At 35.5% G+C, this 20,850-nt stretch overlaps 1 protein-coding gene across 1 annotated transcript in view; it reads right to left on the bottom strand.

Moving 5' to 3' along the window:
* The window catches only part of LOC102581011 (probable thimet oligopeptidase), a 28,836-nt gene extending 16,276 nt beyond the window's left edge, over positions 1-12,560 (bottom strand). The window contains exons 1-13 of the mRNA XM_006359736.2: positions 12,284-12,560; positions 12,088-12,209; positions 9,753-9,916; positions 8,785-8,875; positions 7,866-8,045; positions 6,949-7,029; positions 5,458-5,535; positions 4,668-4,760; positions 1,292-1,372; positions 1,022-1,184; positions 803-923; positions 640-709; positions 459-566 (exon numbers count right to left, since the gene is read on the bottom strand). Of these exons, the coding sequence (XP_006359798.1) occupies positions 459-566; positions 640-709; positions 803-923; positions 1,022-1,184; positions 1,292-1,372; positions 4,668-4,760; positions 5,458-5,535; positions 6,949-7,029; positions 7,866-8,045; positions 8,785-8,875; positions 9,753-9,916; positions 12,088-12,209; positions 12,284-12,404 (1,473 nt within the window). The 5' untranslated portion in view covers positions 12,405-12,560. The remainder of the gene's footprint in view (positions 1-458; positions 567-639; positions 710-802; positions 924-1,021; positions 1,185-1,291; positions 1,373-4,667; positions 4,761-5,457; positions 5,536-6,948; positions 7,030-7,865; positions 8,046-8,784; positions 8,876-9,752; positions 9,917-12,087; positions 12,210-12,283) is intronic.
* Between the last annotated feature and the right edge of the window lie 8,290 nt (positions 12,561-20,850).

Raw genomic sequence — 20,850 nt, 5'->3', positions numbered from 1 at the left:
TAACAAGATAATGTCTCTGTTTCTGTAGTTCTCCTTCAAAGCAATGTAGACAGTATAGTTTCATCGCAGCATACTTCAATTCTTTGGTTAGAACTGCAGATGATCGGTATAATTGCTAAGTAAGGCAGCTCAGCAATGATTTAACATGAATCCAACCCAAGTAAAACCATTTTTTGAAGGCAGTGGTAGTTACTTGGAATGAATCCGGTGCACCCCTTGACTAACAAGTCGCGTAGCTGGCAATGGCCGAGAGTGCTCCACAAGGTTTTTCCTCAAAATTAAAATTACTAGACAATAATATTTGCAAGATGGCCTAAAATAAAAAATATAGTATTTAGTTGGAAGGCAAGTGCAAGAGTAACATTGCTCTCCAAATGCATTATAACATGACAAAAGAAATAACTGAAATTCAGACTAGTTTTGAAATTTTGCACTGTACTTCAAAGGAAAACACATACCACATGACCAAATTCATGAAAAAGATTAACCACTTCCGAGAATTGCAATAACCCAGGGTGACCATCAACTTCCTTTTCAAATTGAGAAACAAGTAGCGCCACAGGAATCTGGATTCAAGGAAATGTCATTAAGTGAAAATCTAAGCACTAGAACCAAGCAAGTGATACATTCAGCAGTTACCTGTCTAGAACCACTACTTAGTAAGCCATTCTGAAGAGCTATGACACAGGTGTGAGCATATTTGCCTACTCTGCTAAGATTGTAACATATTTTAAGTATTCTACCATAAAGCTTATAAAGCAAGCACATTAAACATGTAGAAGAACAATTGAGCTGGGATAACCTGGAGTACAGATCTAGATAAAAATAACCAACAAGTTGTTTAGAACTTAGATCCGAAACTGAAAAAAGTTGAACATCTGGATGCCAAACCGCAGCACCTTCAACTTCCTTGAAACCTAAGCCTAATATTGAACAAATTTTTTTAATTATTTACGTTCTTGCACAATGAGTTAGGAAAGAAGGATCAAAGACAGCACCAAATGCAATTCACAGTGATTACCAAATAAATCTTGGCATATTTTGAAGATGCCTGATAAAACCAAATTGATAGGAAAGTATTGTCTAATTACTCCAAAATTTATATGGAATTGTTGATCTTTGATTCTTTTGACGTAGTATGAGAGATCCTCCATGCCAAAAGGAGATTCACCTTCCTCTTTCTTCTGTATTACCAGAACAGAAAATTCTTCAAGAGGTGAAGCATATAGGTGAAGCAGACGTTGCATAACCTGAACTCTGAAGTTTTGACATATTGTAAATTTGAAGTTACCTTTAATGCTTTAAGCATTGAAAGTTCCCTGTAGGCTAAATCATTTAAGCTGGCAGAGAGATTCTCCAGAAATTCAAACACCTAAAAAGTTTCAAAATCATGAAAACAGAAGAACAAATCCATTTTGCAAATTTGAAAGACGCATTCCAATCTATGAGATAATTTGTTAGTCTTTGCATATAGTGAAAAAAAGAAGATATTCAACACCTCTTAACATATTGGACAACATCCTTCTCTTGTTTATAAAGTAGTGGTCAGGACTATTAAAAGGAAAGAAAAGGTAGTTGTTAGAATCTTGTAGATATTCTAGGATCTGGTAAATTAAGTATAGCGTGATTTACTCCCTGTAATTAAGTGAGAAATTAGCTGTTGTGCAGTAACCAGCAGCATACAAGCGAGAAACTCCATCGTCGTGCAATTTTCAGGCCAGTGTGTTTACTGTACGACATTGAAAGAAGGATCTGAGGAGAGGTAGAAGTAAGCAGAAGAAGTATTGGGGAAAGGTGACTAGACTGGACATGGTACATCTGCAGATTACCGAGGAAATGACCCTAGATAGGAAGATATGGTGGTCAAGTATATAATAGAAGTTTAGTTGGTAGTTGTGCGTCGTCTAGTTTTTCTTTCGAAGTATTATTAGTATTACTTTCCTATTACTATTCTTATTACTCTCCTATAACTATTACTCTTCTATTTCTATGATTCATATTATTATCTTTTTTTTCCCTTGCTTCGGTATTGTATTATTTGTTGTTGTTACTGGTCTTTTCTACATTATTTGCAACATGGTTTCTTCACTAGTGTATTTACTTTTCAAACCTGCTTTAAAATGTTTTACTTGAGCTGAGGGTCTATCCAAAACAATCTCTCTACCTTCACAAAGTTGAGGTAAGACCTACATACATATCACTCTCCCTAGACCCACTTGTGGGATTACACCGGATATGTTATCGTTGTTGTGTTTACTGTCCAACGAGTTTGTCATTCTCTGTCAGTATGTGCACATACCAGTGAGACCCTGCTTCATCATGCAACTCAACCCCAGAAAACTTACTGTCAGAAACCCTATCACGCGCCTCCATGCACCACCGACATTTAACTCTGGAGTATGTGCGACCTTTTCCCAACAAACTTTCTTCGCTGTTTTTGGTTTGTGGGGGTTGCCTATTCGATCTAACCTTACCATCAAAGTTCCATCAGTTTTTGGTTGACGAAGAGCCTTTATCCGAAAGATCAGATATTTTTTAACAACTTTTCACCATATATTTTGCAAACTACCAGTCGACGAACATCCCAATACCCTCACAATGATTTGAGAAGCTTTTCCGGTGACCTTTCCGGCAAACAGGGTCACTTTCCAGCAATTTCAGTACATCTTCTTCAGCTCCCTATTTAGGAAAACTCTATTCAGCTTACAACTCCATTTACTTGACTTGGAGTAGAGGCTTTTGGTACAAAATCCTCGGGATCCTACTTTGAATGATTGAATGGTTTCTTTACCCAACTATATTGAATTTTGTTATGGTCCCCTGATATGGATCTAGTTATGGGCGCTGCAATATGAAATCAAATGTTTTCTTCCTACAACCTATGGTGCTAGTTCGTTAAGATAGAACCTAAAATCTCTTGAGTTTGAAGTACTCAAAAACTTAATAATTTTCTGCTTATCCTTCAATTGAATTCAAATAACTTAAATACAACATTGGTGCATTAACCACCCACCTTATAACAAGGAAATAACTTCCTACTACTACTTGAATGAGAAAGTGGAGGAATAGCCTCCTTACTGCTAATAACTGCAACAATGAAAACAACTGCTACAGGAAAACAACTGTTACAAAAGAAATATTACAGAGAAACCAGGAAAACATAATTAATAGCTGCTGATTTGATGGGTGCTAACAAGTTTCTTTAGCACGAGGGCAAACATCCTTTTAGACAGTTTTTTGGTGATTGATTTGTTTCCTAACTTAATTATAGGAGTAATGGATATTGTAGTGATTGTAATTGATTATGCAATATTTTCTTTGCTTATTTAGTCATAGGACATATTGTAGAAGTACCCATTCTCATGGTATCAGAGCTATTAATATCCTTTTGAGGTGAGCTTTCTCCCGCTACAGCACTAGAGTTCCAAGAAGTTGAGTTCCCCTCCCTCTCTTACTGTTTTGAGGTGGTTGTATGCATCGGAATGTGTGCGAAAACAAACACCACCAGGGACTTCCTCTTGCACCGGTGACAAAAGCCCAGTAAGCATCTCCCAGAAATACCTCCGCACGAGCTGTAACACATCTCCCACAGTCCAGATTCTGGCAAAGCTTAAGTTCACGCCCCGGCGCATGGACCTTTTCCCGGTACTTTTTGGAGGAAGCTTTTGACACTGAGGGCCGCAGCCACATTAGTAAAGTCAAATTATTAGCTTCAAAATATTTTAACCAAGTCCCTCACCAATTTCATATCAGTTACATTTGTAACGAGCTTGATAAATATGGGTTATATGCATCAACTTAAGGGGAGTGCTAGAATCTTGTAGATATTCCAAGGTCTCGTAAATAGTATACCATGATTTACTACCTGTAATTATGTATTCGATTCAAAGCCTGTTTGGCCAAACTTTTGGAAGGCCAAAAGTGTGTATTTTTTTCTAAAAAATGCTTAGTTTAAAAAAGTGAGTGTTTTGCCAAGTTTTGGGGAGGAGCACAAGCTATTTTTCAGAAGCTAAAGAAAAGTAGCTTTTCCCCAAAAGTACTTTTTTGAAAAACACTTTTGAGAAAATACACTTAGAAGCACTTTTTAAAAGCTTGGTCAGACGTTGATTGCTGCTCAAAAGTGTTTTTTTAAATTAATTAGTCAAACACAAAGTGTTTCTCACCAAAAGTACTTTTTTGAAAAGCACTTTAGAAGTTTGGGCAAAAAGCTATCACTCTCCATTCTTAGAACATGTACACTTAGCTATTTAAATGCCGATGACATTAGGGAATAATCAAGCAGTATTTTCTCTCTTTTTTTTCACAGTAGTGAAGGAATATTGTTAAGACAGACATGCATTCCAAACAGGAGCCAAAAGAAGTGCGTATTCTTCTTTGGCATTAGGGAATAATCAAGCAGTATTTTCTCTCTTTTTTTTCACAGTAGTGAAGGAATATTGTTAAGACAGACATGCATTCCAAACAGGAGCCAAAAGAAGTGCGTATTCTTCTTTGGCATTAGGGAATAATCAAGCAGTATTTTCTCTCTTTTTTTTCACAGTAGTGAAGGAATAGAGTTAAGACAGACATGCATTCCAAACAGGAGCCAAAAAAAGTGTGTATTCTTCTTTGGGACAATTCTCCATGTTCTGTAAAGAATATTAATCACCAATAAAATTTGCACCAACCTTAGAGGAAGACTTTGCCATTCTATCATCAGTGGCATAGTCGGCATAATTTGCAAAGCCAAGCAATCTAGCAAGTTTGTGACGCAACTGAATCTGAAATTGAACAGGAAACATGAACATTAACCGGAATTTGAAATAGGAAAAGGCAGCACATCAGTACAGTTTGGTCAGTCAATCTACAACCAGCAGGAACTTACATTGACAATAAGTTCATATTAGGGTGTGTTCGGTATGAAGGAAATTATTTTCCATGAAAAATATTTTCTTGGAAAATGTTTTCCAAGAAAATAAATGGTTTTACTTATTTTCTTGTGTTCAGTATGTAAGCAAAAAATGATTATCCTAAAACCATTTGTATATAATCTAGACAAATAATATGGGAGACGGGGGAGGGGGGAATACAGGCTAAGGGGGTAGGGTTGAAAATGAGGTGTGTTGGAGGGTGGGGATGACACAATCAATGTGAAATGCCACTTGTGGAACTTGTTTTCCCAGCTTCAATTAGGGAAGTCATAAAAGAACTTGTGTTCCTAGAAAAAATATTTTCCAAAAGTTTTGGTCAACCGAACATGGAAAAATTGGAAAAACATTGTTCCTCCATACTGAACACACCCTTAATCATCAACATTTTCAGTGAAAATAATGTTCTCCACATACAACCAAACAAATTAAGTAAAAGCTCATAGTACATTCAGTACTCAATAAAATAAAACTACTAAGACTATCAAGTATCAAGTCAACATTATTCTTCACAAATGCTCAAAAACTGCAAACTTCTGGGTTTTCTTACCAGCTGTTCAAGGATAGTAACATTGGCTTCACATCTGTGCCCATAGGAAATAGCAACAGCTCTTCTGGTTGATCCCACCTTCAAAGGCAAACAACTTCTAAATCACAAATGTTTAGGATGAATCAAGACACATTTTTGCATAAAATGAGACCCTATTTCAAGAGGTACTAATTAGGAGGAAAAGCATTGAAGAGATCTTTAGAGACTGAACTGAAGCAATAAAATTGATAGTCTGGTATTTTTGTCAGGGACTTGAACTTTGCGCAAGGACTTAACAGCATCACCTAAACCCAGTTTGGCTGGAGATAAATAAAAGAACTCACACCTAAAATAAGTTAAAAAACTAGCTTATGTGCTGCTTTTTTGGTAAGAAAATGAAGAGTTCGTAGCTGTATTCAACAGTCTATATTAAGATAAAATTTAAAAATTTGAAAAAACCCAGCTGACAGCAATTTAGGCCATGTACAGGTCGTTGGATATTCCAACGTCTACCTTGAGATCGTTGCCAACTACCTATACAAAAAATATAATCCCCACCCAGCCGCCGAATAGAATACTAGAATGCAAAAAGCTTTCCCCATTTCCATTAAAACCAATGATTTCCTATTCCTAAACCCCTATCTCTCTATTTCTCGCTCAAATACACTAAAACAACCCAACCTCAAAGCCTAGTGAAGGTGCTGATAGAGGTTTAGGGCCTAAAACTTCGTGAAAGAGGATTTTAGAAGGAAAGTCAAAATTGCCCCTCTACTATGCGAAAGGATCATACTTACCCTCCGTTACACCTTCAATGCAACAATACCTCTACCATTATACAAGTAGCTCAAATATTCCCATCCTCCGTTAGAGTTGTCCAAGACGTATGTTCAATCCACATGACATTGCCATTCGGGTGAGGTGGATACCACGTGGCATGCCACCTCATTGCCCAATCCATTTTACCCCCTCCCCCACTTTTCTTCTACCACTAGCACCTCCCTCTTCACCATGACCACCACTATTATCACAACCTTCCCTCAGCTATTAGACCCTCCACTGAACACCCACTTAAAAGTCCCCAAATCCATTCACATAATTCACACACAAAACCTTTCTCTTCACAAAAATTATTTAGCTTCCCAATAAACTGGGATACCTAAAACTTAACCCACAACAGAATCTAATAAGTCAATTACAGCACTAAACTTGAGTTTTTAACAAACACAGAAGCTCTTTATGTTCAACTATATGAGCCAGACTATGTTCGGACTACAAATGAGAACAATTCAACTGGTGATACACAAAAGAAAAGTTACACTTTCAATGTACGGAACCTAAAGGAATCACTGCATCAATTGCATCACATGAACCTTCCTGGTCCCAAACAATCAACATGTACCGCGTAAAGTCTAAACAAGAAAACATTAGGTGCAATGACATAAAATAGTCCCGTGACACAAAATTCCCTTTCAGTAAAAAATGCACTCATGTCATAATTTCTGCTTGACTCACCTTGCAAAGCTCCAGCACTGGTGAAATTTGATGGCTTCTCATAATGATTTTTCTTTTACCATCTTCAGATCTTTCTAAGCTCTGCATCGAGTCAACAATGAAAAGAGCTTCAGGAAATACTCTTCGAAGGGATTTTTTTATCAAGTAAAATGCTTTTCAAAGTGAATATGATTGAAACTTGTGCAGCCAACATAAGTGCTTTAACTCTACATCTCTTTGAAATGCATATCATGAAGATTTTCGCTTAAAGATTTAGAATGTTATATGTTAGGGTTAAATACTTTCTTGAAACAGAACTTTCCAGCAAGATCCCAGTGATTATATCTTTTCCATTGACTTTCTGCAGGTTCTCCAGCGACCATTGTGGTGACAATTTGCTTTTTATGTTTTCAAAATCAACAAATTCTAGTTGATTTTTCTCATTGTAACTTTGAGTTGGCGTGTTTGAATGTTAGGGAATGTGAAGTGTTAGTCTTAGAATACTACATCCAGAACTAGAAGTGTCATGTTTTAAAGTGAAATATTGTCCCAACTTGGACAAAATATCATTTCTAATATTGATACCCACAGATAGATGTTTTGTATTCCTTAAATCATCAACTTGTCAATATATTTCTTCTCCTCTCTTCTTTCTCACACAAATCAAGCGAATTTTGTTTAGGGTTTAAACACATAAAAATATGTACTACTGCAGGATGCTATTATAACCACCCAAAATCAATTTTTGTCTTAAGCATAAAAGCTACAAATCCCAATATGATAATTGATTGTCCCTCAGCAATTTCATCATACTAAATAACATGCAGTGATGATGATTGAAAAGGGCAGAAATAGAAGGCAACAAATTTCCACTGTGCGTTCAGACTAATAAAAGTATCAGGTGGGAGATGGATGTGAAAACTTATCTTACATCTTACCTTGAGAAACTCCTGGGGTAACCCTTCTAGCTCCGTGTCAGTGAAAAGTAGAAAACTACAATCATCATCCAGATTACAAATGTATTGCATGCTTAGCTCATCTATATTTGCTGTTAAACGCTGCAACTCCTCTTTCTTAGATAAGGTCAGATTCACACCATTCCTTTCAAATTCTCGAACCTGTCACTGAATCGTAACCCATCAAAATTTGAAAAGAATATCTTCAAATAAAAAATCACAACTTCAACTAAGAAAAACCAAATTTTGAATAACTTCACAGAGAGAGGATCATTTGGAAGTGTACACAGAGGCATAAGATGGAGGGGTCCTGGCAAACAGACCTTTTTAACACCTTGAAATATCAACTTTATGAATATATTATAAGAACGAAGAAAAATCGTCTGAATATAAGCGCTGAATATCAATATTGTGAAGAAACAAAGTATGCTTTTCCAATAGCTTTCAATCAAAAACTAGTAGCAATATCTTTTGTAGAGAAAATAATTAAAATGTCTGTCCTTGCAGAGGTAGAGAATTAAAACGTGTATACAGAAAACTTGTGTAATCTCCACCATATGGTCTAGAAGTGGAATGAGTAACTAATTCTCTATCTTTTAATAGCATAAGACTGAAGGTTTCACTTCCCAAGAAAGGTAGCTCTGACTATTTAGACACATTTGTCTTTCTCAACCCTCGGCGAAGTGAACACCTTACCGAACTTTGGAAAACCTAAACAACAATTCTAAAAAGTACAAGCCTTGTAAATACCTCAACTAGAATGAAAGCACAGTAACCATCTAGAAAGACTAAGCCACCAAAAGGTTGAGTGAATGCGGAAAAAGAACATAACTTGTGAATGATCAAATGGCAGTGTATATGAAAAATCAAATAAGGGAAGAAATCAGCCCATGCCCCATACCAGGAACCGAGTAAAGCTTTTAGCATCAGTAGTCAATCCGTCCCCTGTTACTGTCAAAGCTTTGACAACTCTGTACACATCCTCGCGCTTCCTGAACTCATATAAAGAAAAGTTCAGATTTTTTAGTTAATTACAGAACAAGTGCTTCTTGGCAAAATTTGACAGAAAAGTAGTCCTAAGAATTTAAAACTAATGCACAACAAAATATTTCTTATAATTTTACATCAGCAGATAGTTGCCAGATTCAAGCTACAGACATACTTGTGTTTATTGATGGGAGTTTAAAAATAAGACGCAGCATGGCAAGTTGGGCATCCTAGATAAGAATGCTGCATGAAGAGCTTGTTGAAGGACCTGTACCTTAGTTTTCTAGGCATGTCAGTAAGCTTTTCGACAAACAAAATGCACAGCAGACTCATATGTAATTTACATTTTGGAAATAAGTATTTTTTTTACCAATGTTTTTTGGCAGCTATTATACAGTACAAGCCACTAAATTTATGATTTTGCATAAATGTGTCAAGGAAGAAAACTTCATACAGGTAATGAGCTAGACATAGATCATAAATTAAAGTTTTTGTCTAATAATAGACAAATACTAAAACAATGAATAGAGGATTCAGGGTAGTCTTGATAACAATGGAAGGTGAAAATTAAGATTTTTATCAAGATACACATTTATCATGTCCTCTTAATGACCAGGAGGACCCCAGGTTAATACAGTTGAGGTTTGAAAGGTCAAGATGAAATGTGGATGATAATTACTGATAATTTAGTTCCATGCTAGTTGATTTCAACAAATTAATATCACTACTTCAAATGAATAAAAAAAATCCATTTCAGCGATCAAACTCGGAACCAGACAGATCTTCCTTTGCTACTTCAACATACCGGAAAGAAGAAGAGGAATTTGCAGTTAAAAGATTTGTGGAAAGAAATAGAAGTGTTGAAATTTGCAATGGCAGAACCTGCACATTGTAATGTGAGCATCTATTTTTCTCTCTGCTTCAGCACTAACTTTGCGTACATCCTCAGAAGCTGATAACCATTTAGGAAAGACACATGATTGGATCAATGGGAACTGCTGTGCCTCCAACTCTGCTAATGGCAATATCACATTTACATAGCCAACCTACAAATTTAAAAATAAAAATTCGGCTACATCTTGAGAAATGCATATCATATTACAGCATAATACTTAAAGCACAGGACAGTTATAAAAAGCAATATTTGACAGGTCCACAGAAAAACAAACCCCTGATTGACTCCAAAAAAGTAAGCAGAGAGCTAAAGACTAGTTTTCGGCTAACAAGACTGCAACCTAGCACCCAAGTTAGTCCAACAGTCAGCTAAATGAGATACTTCCCTCTTCACATGATGAATTTGAACTCAACAAATATTAACAAAGTTTTAATCAGATTTAAACATAGGGTAACATACTTAAGTACTTTGACACTTGGGCATAGTATAGGTTTGCAACTTAATCCTCTACCAATGTATCTAAGACGATGTTCTGTATGGGGCTTCACGCAGCCAGCCACCTAAACATAATCACCCAAGATTCCATCAATTCTAACTAGGGGCAACCCCCTGCCTAAATTGCAGTTTTGTTGTTGCACAAACACAACTGTGTGCCAAACATATAAGCAACTTATCAGCCATAGTATTTGCATTTTGATCAGTTAGAAAAATCTTCCAGAATATAAAAGTTCCATTAGATAAATGTTTGATAAGTTATGTATTTCACAACAAATGGTATGGTTAGAGAGTGAATAATTATTCGCTGAAAAAATTTGAGATTGCAGAATGAACTAGCTCAGATTCAGCTAAGAGAGAGAGAAAGAGAAGGTAGGGAGAGAACCATTCTCAGTTTTCAAAGTGTATTGCATAAGACACTACAATGTTTAATATATAAGTATAACTGCTAGTACGAAATCTCCTAATGAAAGGCCCTGGTTAAATCCAAGCACACAGCCCTTCCCAGGACTTTCCCACCCCCATTAATCTTGTCATTCACAGTTTGGAGTTCGCTGGAGGCAAGATTCCGACCAGGAATAAAGTCAGAGTTAATAGAATTATAGTTCAGTCCCTTCTATTCATGCCTTACCTTTGCAACTTTGGAAGAAGTAAGAAGACACAATTTTGAACTTTCTAACAGGCCTACAAACGCAACTTGTCCATTTTCTGGCGTTGGGAAACATGCTGGGACAGATATCACCAAGTTGGCAGCATGCTGGATTTACTTAAGTTCGTGGATTACACAACAGATAGAGTGATTAGAGATTGGTGAATAGTTCTCTAGCAATCAAGATGTAGAAGCCTAAGCAATTAAAGATTCCCCTCGACGCAACAGTCTTAAGACATAGAAAGTGTAAGAATAGACACAAGATATGAGTCGCCTACAAGATTTAAAGAATAGATTATAGTCATAGAAGGGAAAAGAGGAGCTATTGTCATATGACTTTTGGATATTGTACTTCCCCTGAATGTTTTTAATATTAGTGAATGATGTCATCATGCCAGGCCTCCTTGAATTTTGAATGTCAATTCTACAAGTCCCAAAATCAAACTTGAAACTCAACATACTCCTCAAAGTTGAGAATCATTTTGTATGAAATTGGTAACCTCACAAGCTTACCCGCCCCTTGAGAGTAATCCACTGAGCCTACAAGCCTACAACCCACAAGCACGTAGGTAAACCAACCCACCATATTTTTTGTTTTTTTCTAAGGTAAAGTTTGATATTTTTTTTGATGACTGTGGTGTCCGGGCCAGTTTTCGCGCACTTCAACTAATTCAACGGGATATCTGCCACCTCCCACTAGCAAGTACATGTAACTTTGTCCACCAAGGATAGGACAGATGGCAAGAATCACCAAGTGTTCTTTTTGTCTCCGCTGAGTTTTGAACCTGAGACCTCATGGTTCAACCGCTTCATTGACCACTACGCCACACCCTTGAGTGCAAGGTAAAGTTTGATATGTATGTATCAACATCAAGAATATGTTTTTTCTGTACAACAGAGTGCAAAACTACCCACCTAGGTTGGAGCAGAAGGAAACATACTAAGTGTTGCAACAGAGATTCAAGTGTAAGATCTTCATGTTATTAATTTATACTTCAGCCACTCAGCCAGGACCTCAAACTTGAGAATCATTACAATACAAAATCCATTCATTTTCAATTTCATGACAAAACAGCAATCACTGTAGTACCCTAACCAAGAAAGATGATATATCCAAAATATTAGAATAAAATGGACAACCCATAATGTAGCTAGACACAGTTAAATACAATAAGTACCTTTTCAAGTGAAACTGAAGCAACAGCATCATGAACCTGTTTCGATTTGTTAATTATGCTTTCTGCCAATTTTATAATTTCAGAAGCAGATAGGTTCACTCGAACTTTTGAACCTGGAACATCTGCAATTCAATAAAGAAAACAATTTTTATTCCCAAATTTGTTTACAATAAAGGAGCAACCAAAGTAAACGAACCTTTTTCCTTTCGATGTTTGTTGTTGATAGCGGAGATAGCAAAGTTGACTGCAATAGCAACAAGAGCAGCGGCTCCTGTCAAAGCAATGAGATTGTTTCTATCTCTCTTCTGCTTACCCATTTTCTCGTCACTGCAATTCTGCTTGTTAGTCTTTTGCCGAGAGAAGAGAGAAGAGAGAAGAGCTGCTGCTAAAATCCAATTCTGCAGAATCTCTGTGTCCCCTTATTCTTGATTTTCTCACTGAACATCAAATGGGAGGGAAATTTGTGAGTTTTTTTCTTGAGTGGACTGAGATGCTGACTGTACAACTAAGATCATTGGTACTAGGCCTTTTATTTTATTGGGCCGAGGTTTTCATTATAATTGGGTCATTGGCAATTTGGCATGAATGCTTCTATTTTGGGTTAGTCAAAATTTCGAACATAATTATTAAAAATATCTACACTTTAAAATAATTAGTAAAAATGTCAATATATCAATATTTTAACAAATATAATGTATCCTAATATAATTTATTTACGTTCCTTTTTTTCTCAAATTGGGCCCACTTTTTACCTCATTATCGGTGAAAAAAAAGAACATGAAGAAGAAGAATCCATCTCTTAAGCATTACTTGAGATTTGAGAAATTTCAACTATCTTCACTTTTTATTCTAAAGAATCAAATCGCATCTTCCAGTTGCTCTTAAAATTTCCAAGTTTTTATCAATGGATTTGAGACGATCATCCAGTTGTTGTTATTTCTTTGCCATCTTTATTTTTGCAATTATTGTTTGATTTTCTCCATTTGCAGCTTCTTTCGTTGGCAGAGATATCAATCCTACATATCCTAAAGCTCTTTTTTACTTGAAGGAGTCAATTGTGAAGGGGTTAGGTTTTCAAGCGGAGGATTTCAAGATATTTGGATTTGATATGAGGGATCCTCTTATGGTTAGGTGAGTGTTGTATGAGTTTGATTCTAAATTTTTTACCTATATTCTATCCTTTCTGTAACGCCCCTCTATTCGAAAGAAACTAGAATTAGAAAGAAGCCTTATTTTTGGAAATAATCAAATTTGGAAAGTTTGACCAAGTTAAGTTAAGTATGAGTTTTGGGTCAACTTCAAATGACCATAACTCCAAGCGCAGGATGAGTTAGGTGTGCTACCAGATACAGTAGGAAAGATATTTGAATTATTTTTCCAACGCCACCGAGTTTGGCCATTTTCGAGTTTGTATGAGGGAGATATTCCCATTTGAAGTTGGACTGTCTAGATAAGGAAAGTCAAAAGCGGATTTTGGAAGGGTATTGTGGTCTTTTCACTACCCAATTATTTAATTTCGTTTTTGGTAATTAAGTTGGGGTCTAAACTGATTTGGTTCAGTTTACGCTTCATCAAAAAGAGTTAGGATTTTGAGAGAAGAGAAAAGAAGAGGAGAAGAAGCAAGGATTCGTCAATTTCTTGAGGAATTGATTACGGATTTCGCCAAGGATTCAATCCTACGAGATATGTGAGTTCACATAACATTGGGTTCGTTCACCCACGCGCCAAACATGTTTATTTCAGTATGATTTTCTTCCTAAAAGATTGAGACTTTGATGTTCTTGAGTTGTATTCTTGAATTGCTTTCGCTCTTGAATTTTGGATGAGATTGAGGAGTTCTTGAGAGTTTAAGGTCAATTGTTAGAGTTGTTTTGAGTTAGATTTCTGTGTATATGTGCTGGGTATCTGAATCTAAAGAGAATTTGAGAAAAAGAATCAAATTTAGGCAAATTGGGGTTAGAAAATGAAGAAGGAAAAAGTCGGGTGAATCTAGGTACCAAGATTGACGCGGACCTGTTCCTCGGGATTGACCAAATTTTCTCCGCGTCGCGGAGTGGTCACAGACCGTTCTGCCTCAAAATTTATTTCACGATCAAATATTAAATGCATCTCCGCGTCGCGGACTTGCTTCCATACATTGATTTCTTGATCGTTTCTCATGTTTAACTATCTAAAAACACTACTAAACATCATGAGATCTTTCCTATCACTAATCCTTGAATCCATAAATTCAAATTTAAGGAAACTTAAGAGCCAAGTCAAGAGAAGTTCATAAAATCTTCCAAGAGTCTTTTACAAATGTTTTAACTTTGTTTTAAGACTTAAGTTTTGAGTTGAGTAAAAATTGAAGTTTCATTTCTTCAAAAGAGTATATTGGGACTATGTATTCCCAAAGAGTAAAATGTTTTCACATTTAATCAAGAAAGTAAACTTTGATTTCCAAAAGAGCCTTTGAGCTAGTTTTTCAGTAAAGAGTAAATGCTTTCACAATTAAGCAAGAGAGGAAACTTTGATTTCCAAGAGAGCCTCTGAGCTAATTTTTTGAGCAATTATCTCAAACCACAGAAAGAAGTTATGTTTTTAAACATAAGAGCTAGTACATTTTGGGAGTAGTATTGAGCACCGATATGGGGGAGAGTTCAGACAACTCTTGGCCCCCATAAACCATGTAGCCTTCATGGGTTGAAAAAAGTCATACTTTTTAGATGATTCCTTAGTGCTTTTTTAGCATAGACTAGTGGATCCACTTAGTGAGTTAGGTTCTATGCCCTTGGCAAGGTATAGGACGGCCCTGGCAGCGTGAGGCAGAACGTTGTATCATCACATAGCTCTTAAGTGATGGTTGTCGGTTAGAGAAAGTCTCACAGAAGTATTTTGTATTCTTATATACATTGAGTTAATTGTATTTTTATATACATCCAGAGTTCATTTGTATCTTTGCATACATACAGAGTTATTGTTGTATTTCTAAATACACAGAGTTGCTATTCATGTTTTCAAAGCTTTTCTTTATATCACATTTATATTATTGCTTTATATTGAAATAAGTTAGTCGAGTTGAATTGATCCAGGTAAGTTCTTTCAGTTCCTTTCAAGCTTATGTCTTATTTTAGAATTCTCCCCGCATGCTCGTACATTCAATGTACTGATGCTAGTTGGCCTGCATCTTATTGTGATGCAGATACAGGTAACCAGGATCAACATCCAGCGCATCGTTGATTATTGTTGAGCTTCAGAGTTTGTTGGTGAGCCTCCTTGCTTCCGGAGGATTCCCTTTTATTGCTTTCAGTATTTTAGTTTATTAGGATGTCGTGGGTTTTGTCCCGACGTCCATCTCAGTTGTTTAGAGGCTTCATAGATAGTAGTTGATGTTAGTTCTTGAGTCTTTCCATTTCAGTTATGTTTGAGACTTGAGTTTCCACTTTGGCCAGTGAATGTTTATTTTAATACATTCTAAGTTATCTATTGAGCAGTTCAATTTACTTTTTAAAGAATTTATATCATGAGTTAAGTTTCCGCTAAGAGTTAAGTCAGGCCAAGAGTTTGCTTGGGGCCAACAATGGTTCTCGAGTGTCAGCCATGTCCGGGGTGTAGGCTCGGGGCGTGACACTTTCTCTCTCACACGATTTTTCCCCTTATTCCCTCTCCTCAAGTAACTTAAACATTTTCTTGTTTAAATTGAAATCATCCATTGTTCTAAGAAATCTCATAATTCATTCAAAAGATTTTCAACATTTTATACATATTGTTTAAATCTAAGAAATCATTTTTCATATTGTATTCCTCTTTATTATTAGTGTGTTTTCATATTGTAATTTAATTATTTAATTTTCCTAGGTAATTATATTTTTTTGGATGACGAGACAGAGTTTTACTAATGCACAAGTGCACAAGTGAATACGGATTTGAATTGGGTTTGGTGAACAAAAAATTGAAAAAATGAACATAGCAGACGAAGAAAAAGAAGAAAGAGAGAGTCGGAGAAGAAGATTGCAAAAATTGTATTCATATTAATTTTTGTTTATCAATTGTTTTTCTTTTACTGCGCATTTGTATTTTTATTAAAAACATTGTATTTCTTTTTTAGTTTGTAGTCATTCCAATACGTATGTCAAATGGATTTGTATTTCTTAAGTATAGATGTATCCTATTTCTTTCAAGTCAATTTGTATTTTTTTAGAATATTGTATCCTTCAACAGATTGTATTATTTCCACTATATATGTTATTTTTTTCCAGAATCTTGTATCCCTATTTCTTTCACAGTCAATTTGTATTTTTTTTAAAATATTGTATGCTTCCCCAACAAATTGTATTATTTACATTATGTATGCTATTTTCCCCCCCATAATCATGTATCCTTTCGTAAATCATATTCATATGTAATGATTAGATTATATTGGGATACGATCATTAATATTTTTGTAACACAAACAAAAGTAATATATATTTGGCAGTCATGTAATATAATTTTGATCACTGGATACATTTTTTAGTTTTCACTATGAAAGTAAAGTACCAATTTTAATTTGAATGATAAAGTGAGCACATAAATTACAAAAGTTATTGGTATACAATAATGATGAAAACATAATAAAAATGAAAGTTCCAGTTTTGGAGAACACCGATTATATCGAAGTTCGAGCTGGGAATTTTTCCTCCAAAGTTGTTTGTCAACAAAATTTTAATCGTTTGTTTCAAAAAGAAAATCTCAATCAGAAAAAAACGTAATTGAATCGAATTCACTTCAACATAGATTAAGTATTATCAATGGTATGTTAAAAATTGATTTTTGAAATTTTATGAACAAGGGGGATGGGTGCCCTGTCGTCTACTTTTAAAATTGTAACTGATAAGAATTTTAAGTGGTATGTTCCTTTTTAAAAATATTTTCTTCCCTAATTTTCTCCTATAAAATAATTATATTCTTGTAAATCAAACAAAATAAGAAAAATACATAAATCAAATACATAACAAACTAAAATATTGACATTTTTAATAAATATGGAAAGTGTGGCTAAGGGGTCCTATTAAATGCCAAAATATTGACATTTTGAAAATTTTCCCCGTTTAAGAGAATTTTACACTAAGAGATAATTATATCATATCTCTATTATTTTTCAAATTACATAAATTCCTTAAATTTTGGTATTCAAATACATCCTAAAATGTTCCTATTTATTGCGTTCTAATTTCGGATACATCGCGTCTCGATTTCGAATACATCACTCAACATTCGGATACATCGCTTACGTCCCGATACATCGTGTATAGTGATGTATCCGACCGATACATCATGTAAAGTGATGTATCACATCCCGATACATCTCGTATAGTGATGTATTATCACGACACGAGCCTACACCCTGGACGTGGACGACACTCGAGAACCATTGTATGTCCCCAAGCGAATCCTCATCCTGGCTGGCTACAAGCGGAAGACTAACTCAAGCATACAAAATCTTAAAACTGAAATAAATTCAGTAAACTCAAATACTCAACCTTTTTAAACGTCTGTACAATACTCAAAACAAAAGTAAATACAAAAACTCCTCAACTCTGTATATCTATGAAGCATTTACTATTACAAAAGGATATCGGGACAAGACCCACGACATCTCAAAACTACTAACTGTAAGATAAAGGTGAAGTCCTCCGGAATATAAGATGGCTCACCAAAGCTGTCTGGAATATCACATGACCTCAACGAAACGCCTGTTGATGATCCTGAATACCTGTATTTGCATTATGAAACAATGCAGGCCAAATGGCTCAGTACATTCCTGCATGTAAGGGGAATTCTAAAGCATAAACATAAGCTTGAACCGATGGAAAAGAAACATACTTAACTCTTCTCAACTCACTCAACTCAACTCAACCCAAAGAAATATAGTTCAACTCAACTAAGAGAAAATAGGGCTCAACTCAATAACAAGATAATCAACTCAGTGAAACATAGTTCAACTCAACTCAGAGAAAATAGGGCTCAACTCAATAACATTTGAATGTACGAGTATGTAACATAGCCGAAGTGAAATAACTGAATGAAAGGACTGCAATAGATATAACATAAACTCAATTGAATGTAAAGAATTAAATAAATGAAATCATTTAAACTTTACAAAAATACTTACTCATCTCTGAAACTCAACATAATAAGTGATATATAAAAATACACTTTAACTCTATTGGGAGATTCTCTAACCGACAACCATCACTATGAGCTACGTGATGCAACAATGTCTTTTCCATGCTGCCAGAACTATCATATATCGTGCTGGAATATAGAAACTCTCAACTAAGTGGATTCACTAAGCTCTGCCTGAAGGCACTAAGGATTCATCTAAAAAGTATGATCTTGTACCCATGTTGGCAAGACATGGTTTATGGGGGCTGTGAGTTGTCTGAACTCTCCCCCATATCAATGCTCAATACTACTCCCAATAATATATACTCTTGATCAAATGTATAAAAACACTATTTCTCTAGTTTGAGATAATTGCTCAAACTATTCTCTTAAAAGAGGTAACTGATCTGAAATATCTCTAAAGTTCATCACTCATTTAGAAAACAAGGTTTCTCTTTGCTCAATGTAAAAATACATTCTGGGTTGAGATAATTCTCAAAAGGGACCTCTTTAAGAGGTAACTGCTCTGTACTCAATCTTTTTGAAAACTCTTTTAACTTTTCTAAAAAAAATATTCTCTTTCTTCATGTAAAAATGAAACATTTAGGAAATACTTAGTTCCCTTATACTCTTGCTTAAATCCTTGTTAAGCTCTTTCTTAAACTCCTTTTTACTTTCAAAAAACTCAGTTTAAACAATTTTGTTTTGTTTAAAATATGCCCAATAAGAACTCAATGAATACTCAAAATTAGGGTTCATGCTGAAAAATAGACATGAACAATCAAATCAATAATCGCAATACAAATGTACGATAATTCAATTATTAGAAATAGGAATTCAATAATCAACAACTCAAGAACTCAAAACTCAATATCAACTCATCTCAAGAATACTCAAATCTAAGGATAGAACTGTAGATTACTCTTTTACTGATTGAAAGATGTAGGGCATGAGGACAAACTACTACAACACTATGATTGCCTTACATACTTGGAAGAATGAAGTTCTGGGCGAAGTCCACGAAACTTGAAGAACGCTTGAAACCCTATCTTTTCTCCTCTTAGAACCTTACTCTAATGGCTTGAATTGTTAATGAACGTAAAAGAACTGATTAACACTTTCTAAGCCCTTAACTATGTGTCAAACTTCGTGGTTTAGACTTAGAATAGGGGTTAAAACAACGTATTTTAAGTATCAAACACATAGGAAAAAGGCCAAAACGACCCCAACTTAAAAAACTGATGGAGTGCCCTTCAAGAAAGGCTTCACGGACCACTTAAGGTTCCACAATCCCTGAAACACTTCATGGGCCGTATAGCCATCCGTGAACCTTTGCATGTCTAACAAGGTCTTACTAAAATAGGCATACCTTTTTTACTTCAAACTCAAAATGAGGCAAACTTTGGTGACCTATCAAAGACCTTTAATTTGATAGGTCATGTGTCACCTAATTCTTTTTGTGATGAGCGATATGGCCATTTGAAGTTGACCCAAGTAAAATTTCATATTGAAACTCAATCGGTAGAAAAGCTTTCAACTCAACTTTGTGCTAGCGGATTTTAGTGACTTCAATTCATATCCAAAATAATTTCCACATTTAAAGAATTGAACTTAACTTAAAAGCTGACGGAGTCACCTATATGGAAGGTTGGGCGGTCCGTACAAGGCCTCACTGGTTGTATAGGGAACCATGCAGAAGAGCCCAAGTCTGGCAACCTTTCACAGCCGGACTTCCTTCCCTATACGGCTCGTACACTTGTAAACGGACCGTCTAGGGGTCCGCACAAGTGAGGCCAAATTTAGGTGGCTTTAAACGGTCAGCCACAGTCCCTAAACGAACAATGGTTATCACGACCCGAACCTACACCCTGGACATGGCCGACACTCGAGAACCATTTCTGGTCCCCAAGCGAACCCTCATCCTGGCTGACTACAAGCGGAAGACTAACTCAAGCATACAAAGTTAAAAACTGAATAAAATTCATGATAAACTCAAATACAAAGCTTTAACTCAAATGAAAAACTCTGAATAATATAATATATTCAACTCGCCATAAAATAGGCAACTTAAGTCTATAAAACAATTAACAAAATAAATGAATAGACTTTTGAAACTCTACTGTCTATCTATGAAGCCTCTAACTGACAAAGATGGAAGTCAGAACAAGACCCACGACATCCTGAAAAAACTGAAAAGTAAATGAAATCCTCCGGAAGCAAAGAGGCTCACTATAGCTAACTCGAACTCCATGTGGTATAAACGAAGCTCTTGTTGATGACCCTAAATACCTGTATCTGCATCATGAAAAAATGTAGGCCAAATGGCTCAGTACGTGGAATGTACGAGCATGTACGGGGAATTCTAAAATATAACATAAGCTTGAACTTGATAAAAAGAAACATACTAACCTCTTTTCAAACTTACTCAACTCAAGGAATACTCAAAGATACTCAAACTACTCAAACTTACTCAACTCAGAAGTACTCAAGGATAAGACACTCAACTCAATGAAACTCAACAATAAGGTACTTGACACAATGAAGCACATATCAACTCAAGATACTCAACTCGAAATGTTTAACTCAGGATACTCAAGGATAAAGCAATAGTAAAAGATGCAATATATATATATATAT

Source organism: Solanum tuberosum, unplaced genomic scaffold (assembly GCF_000226075.1).
Source record: "Solanum tuberosum cultivar DM 1-3 516 R44 unplaced genomic scaffold, SolTub_3.0 scf00307, whole genome shotgun sequence".
Taxonomy (NCBI): Eukaryota; Viridiplantae; Streptophyta; class Magnoliopsida; order Solanales; family Solanaceae; genus Solanum; species Solanum tuberosum.
The sequence above is the reverse complement of the archived record's forward strand: the minus strand, read 5'-3'. Positions and strand labels throughout refer to the sequence as shown.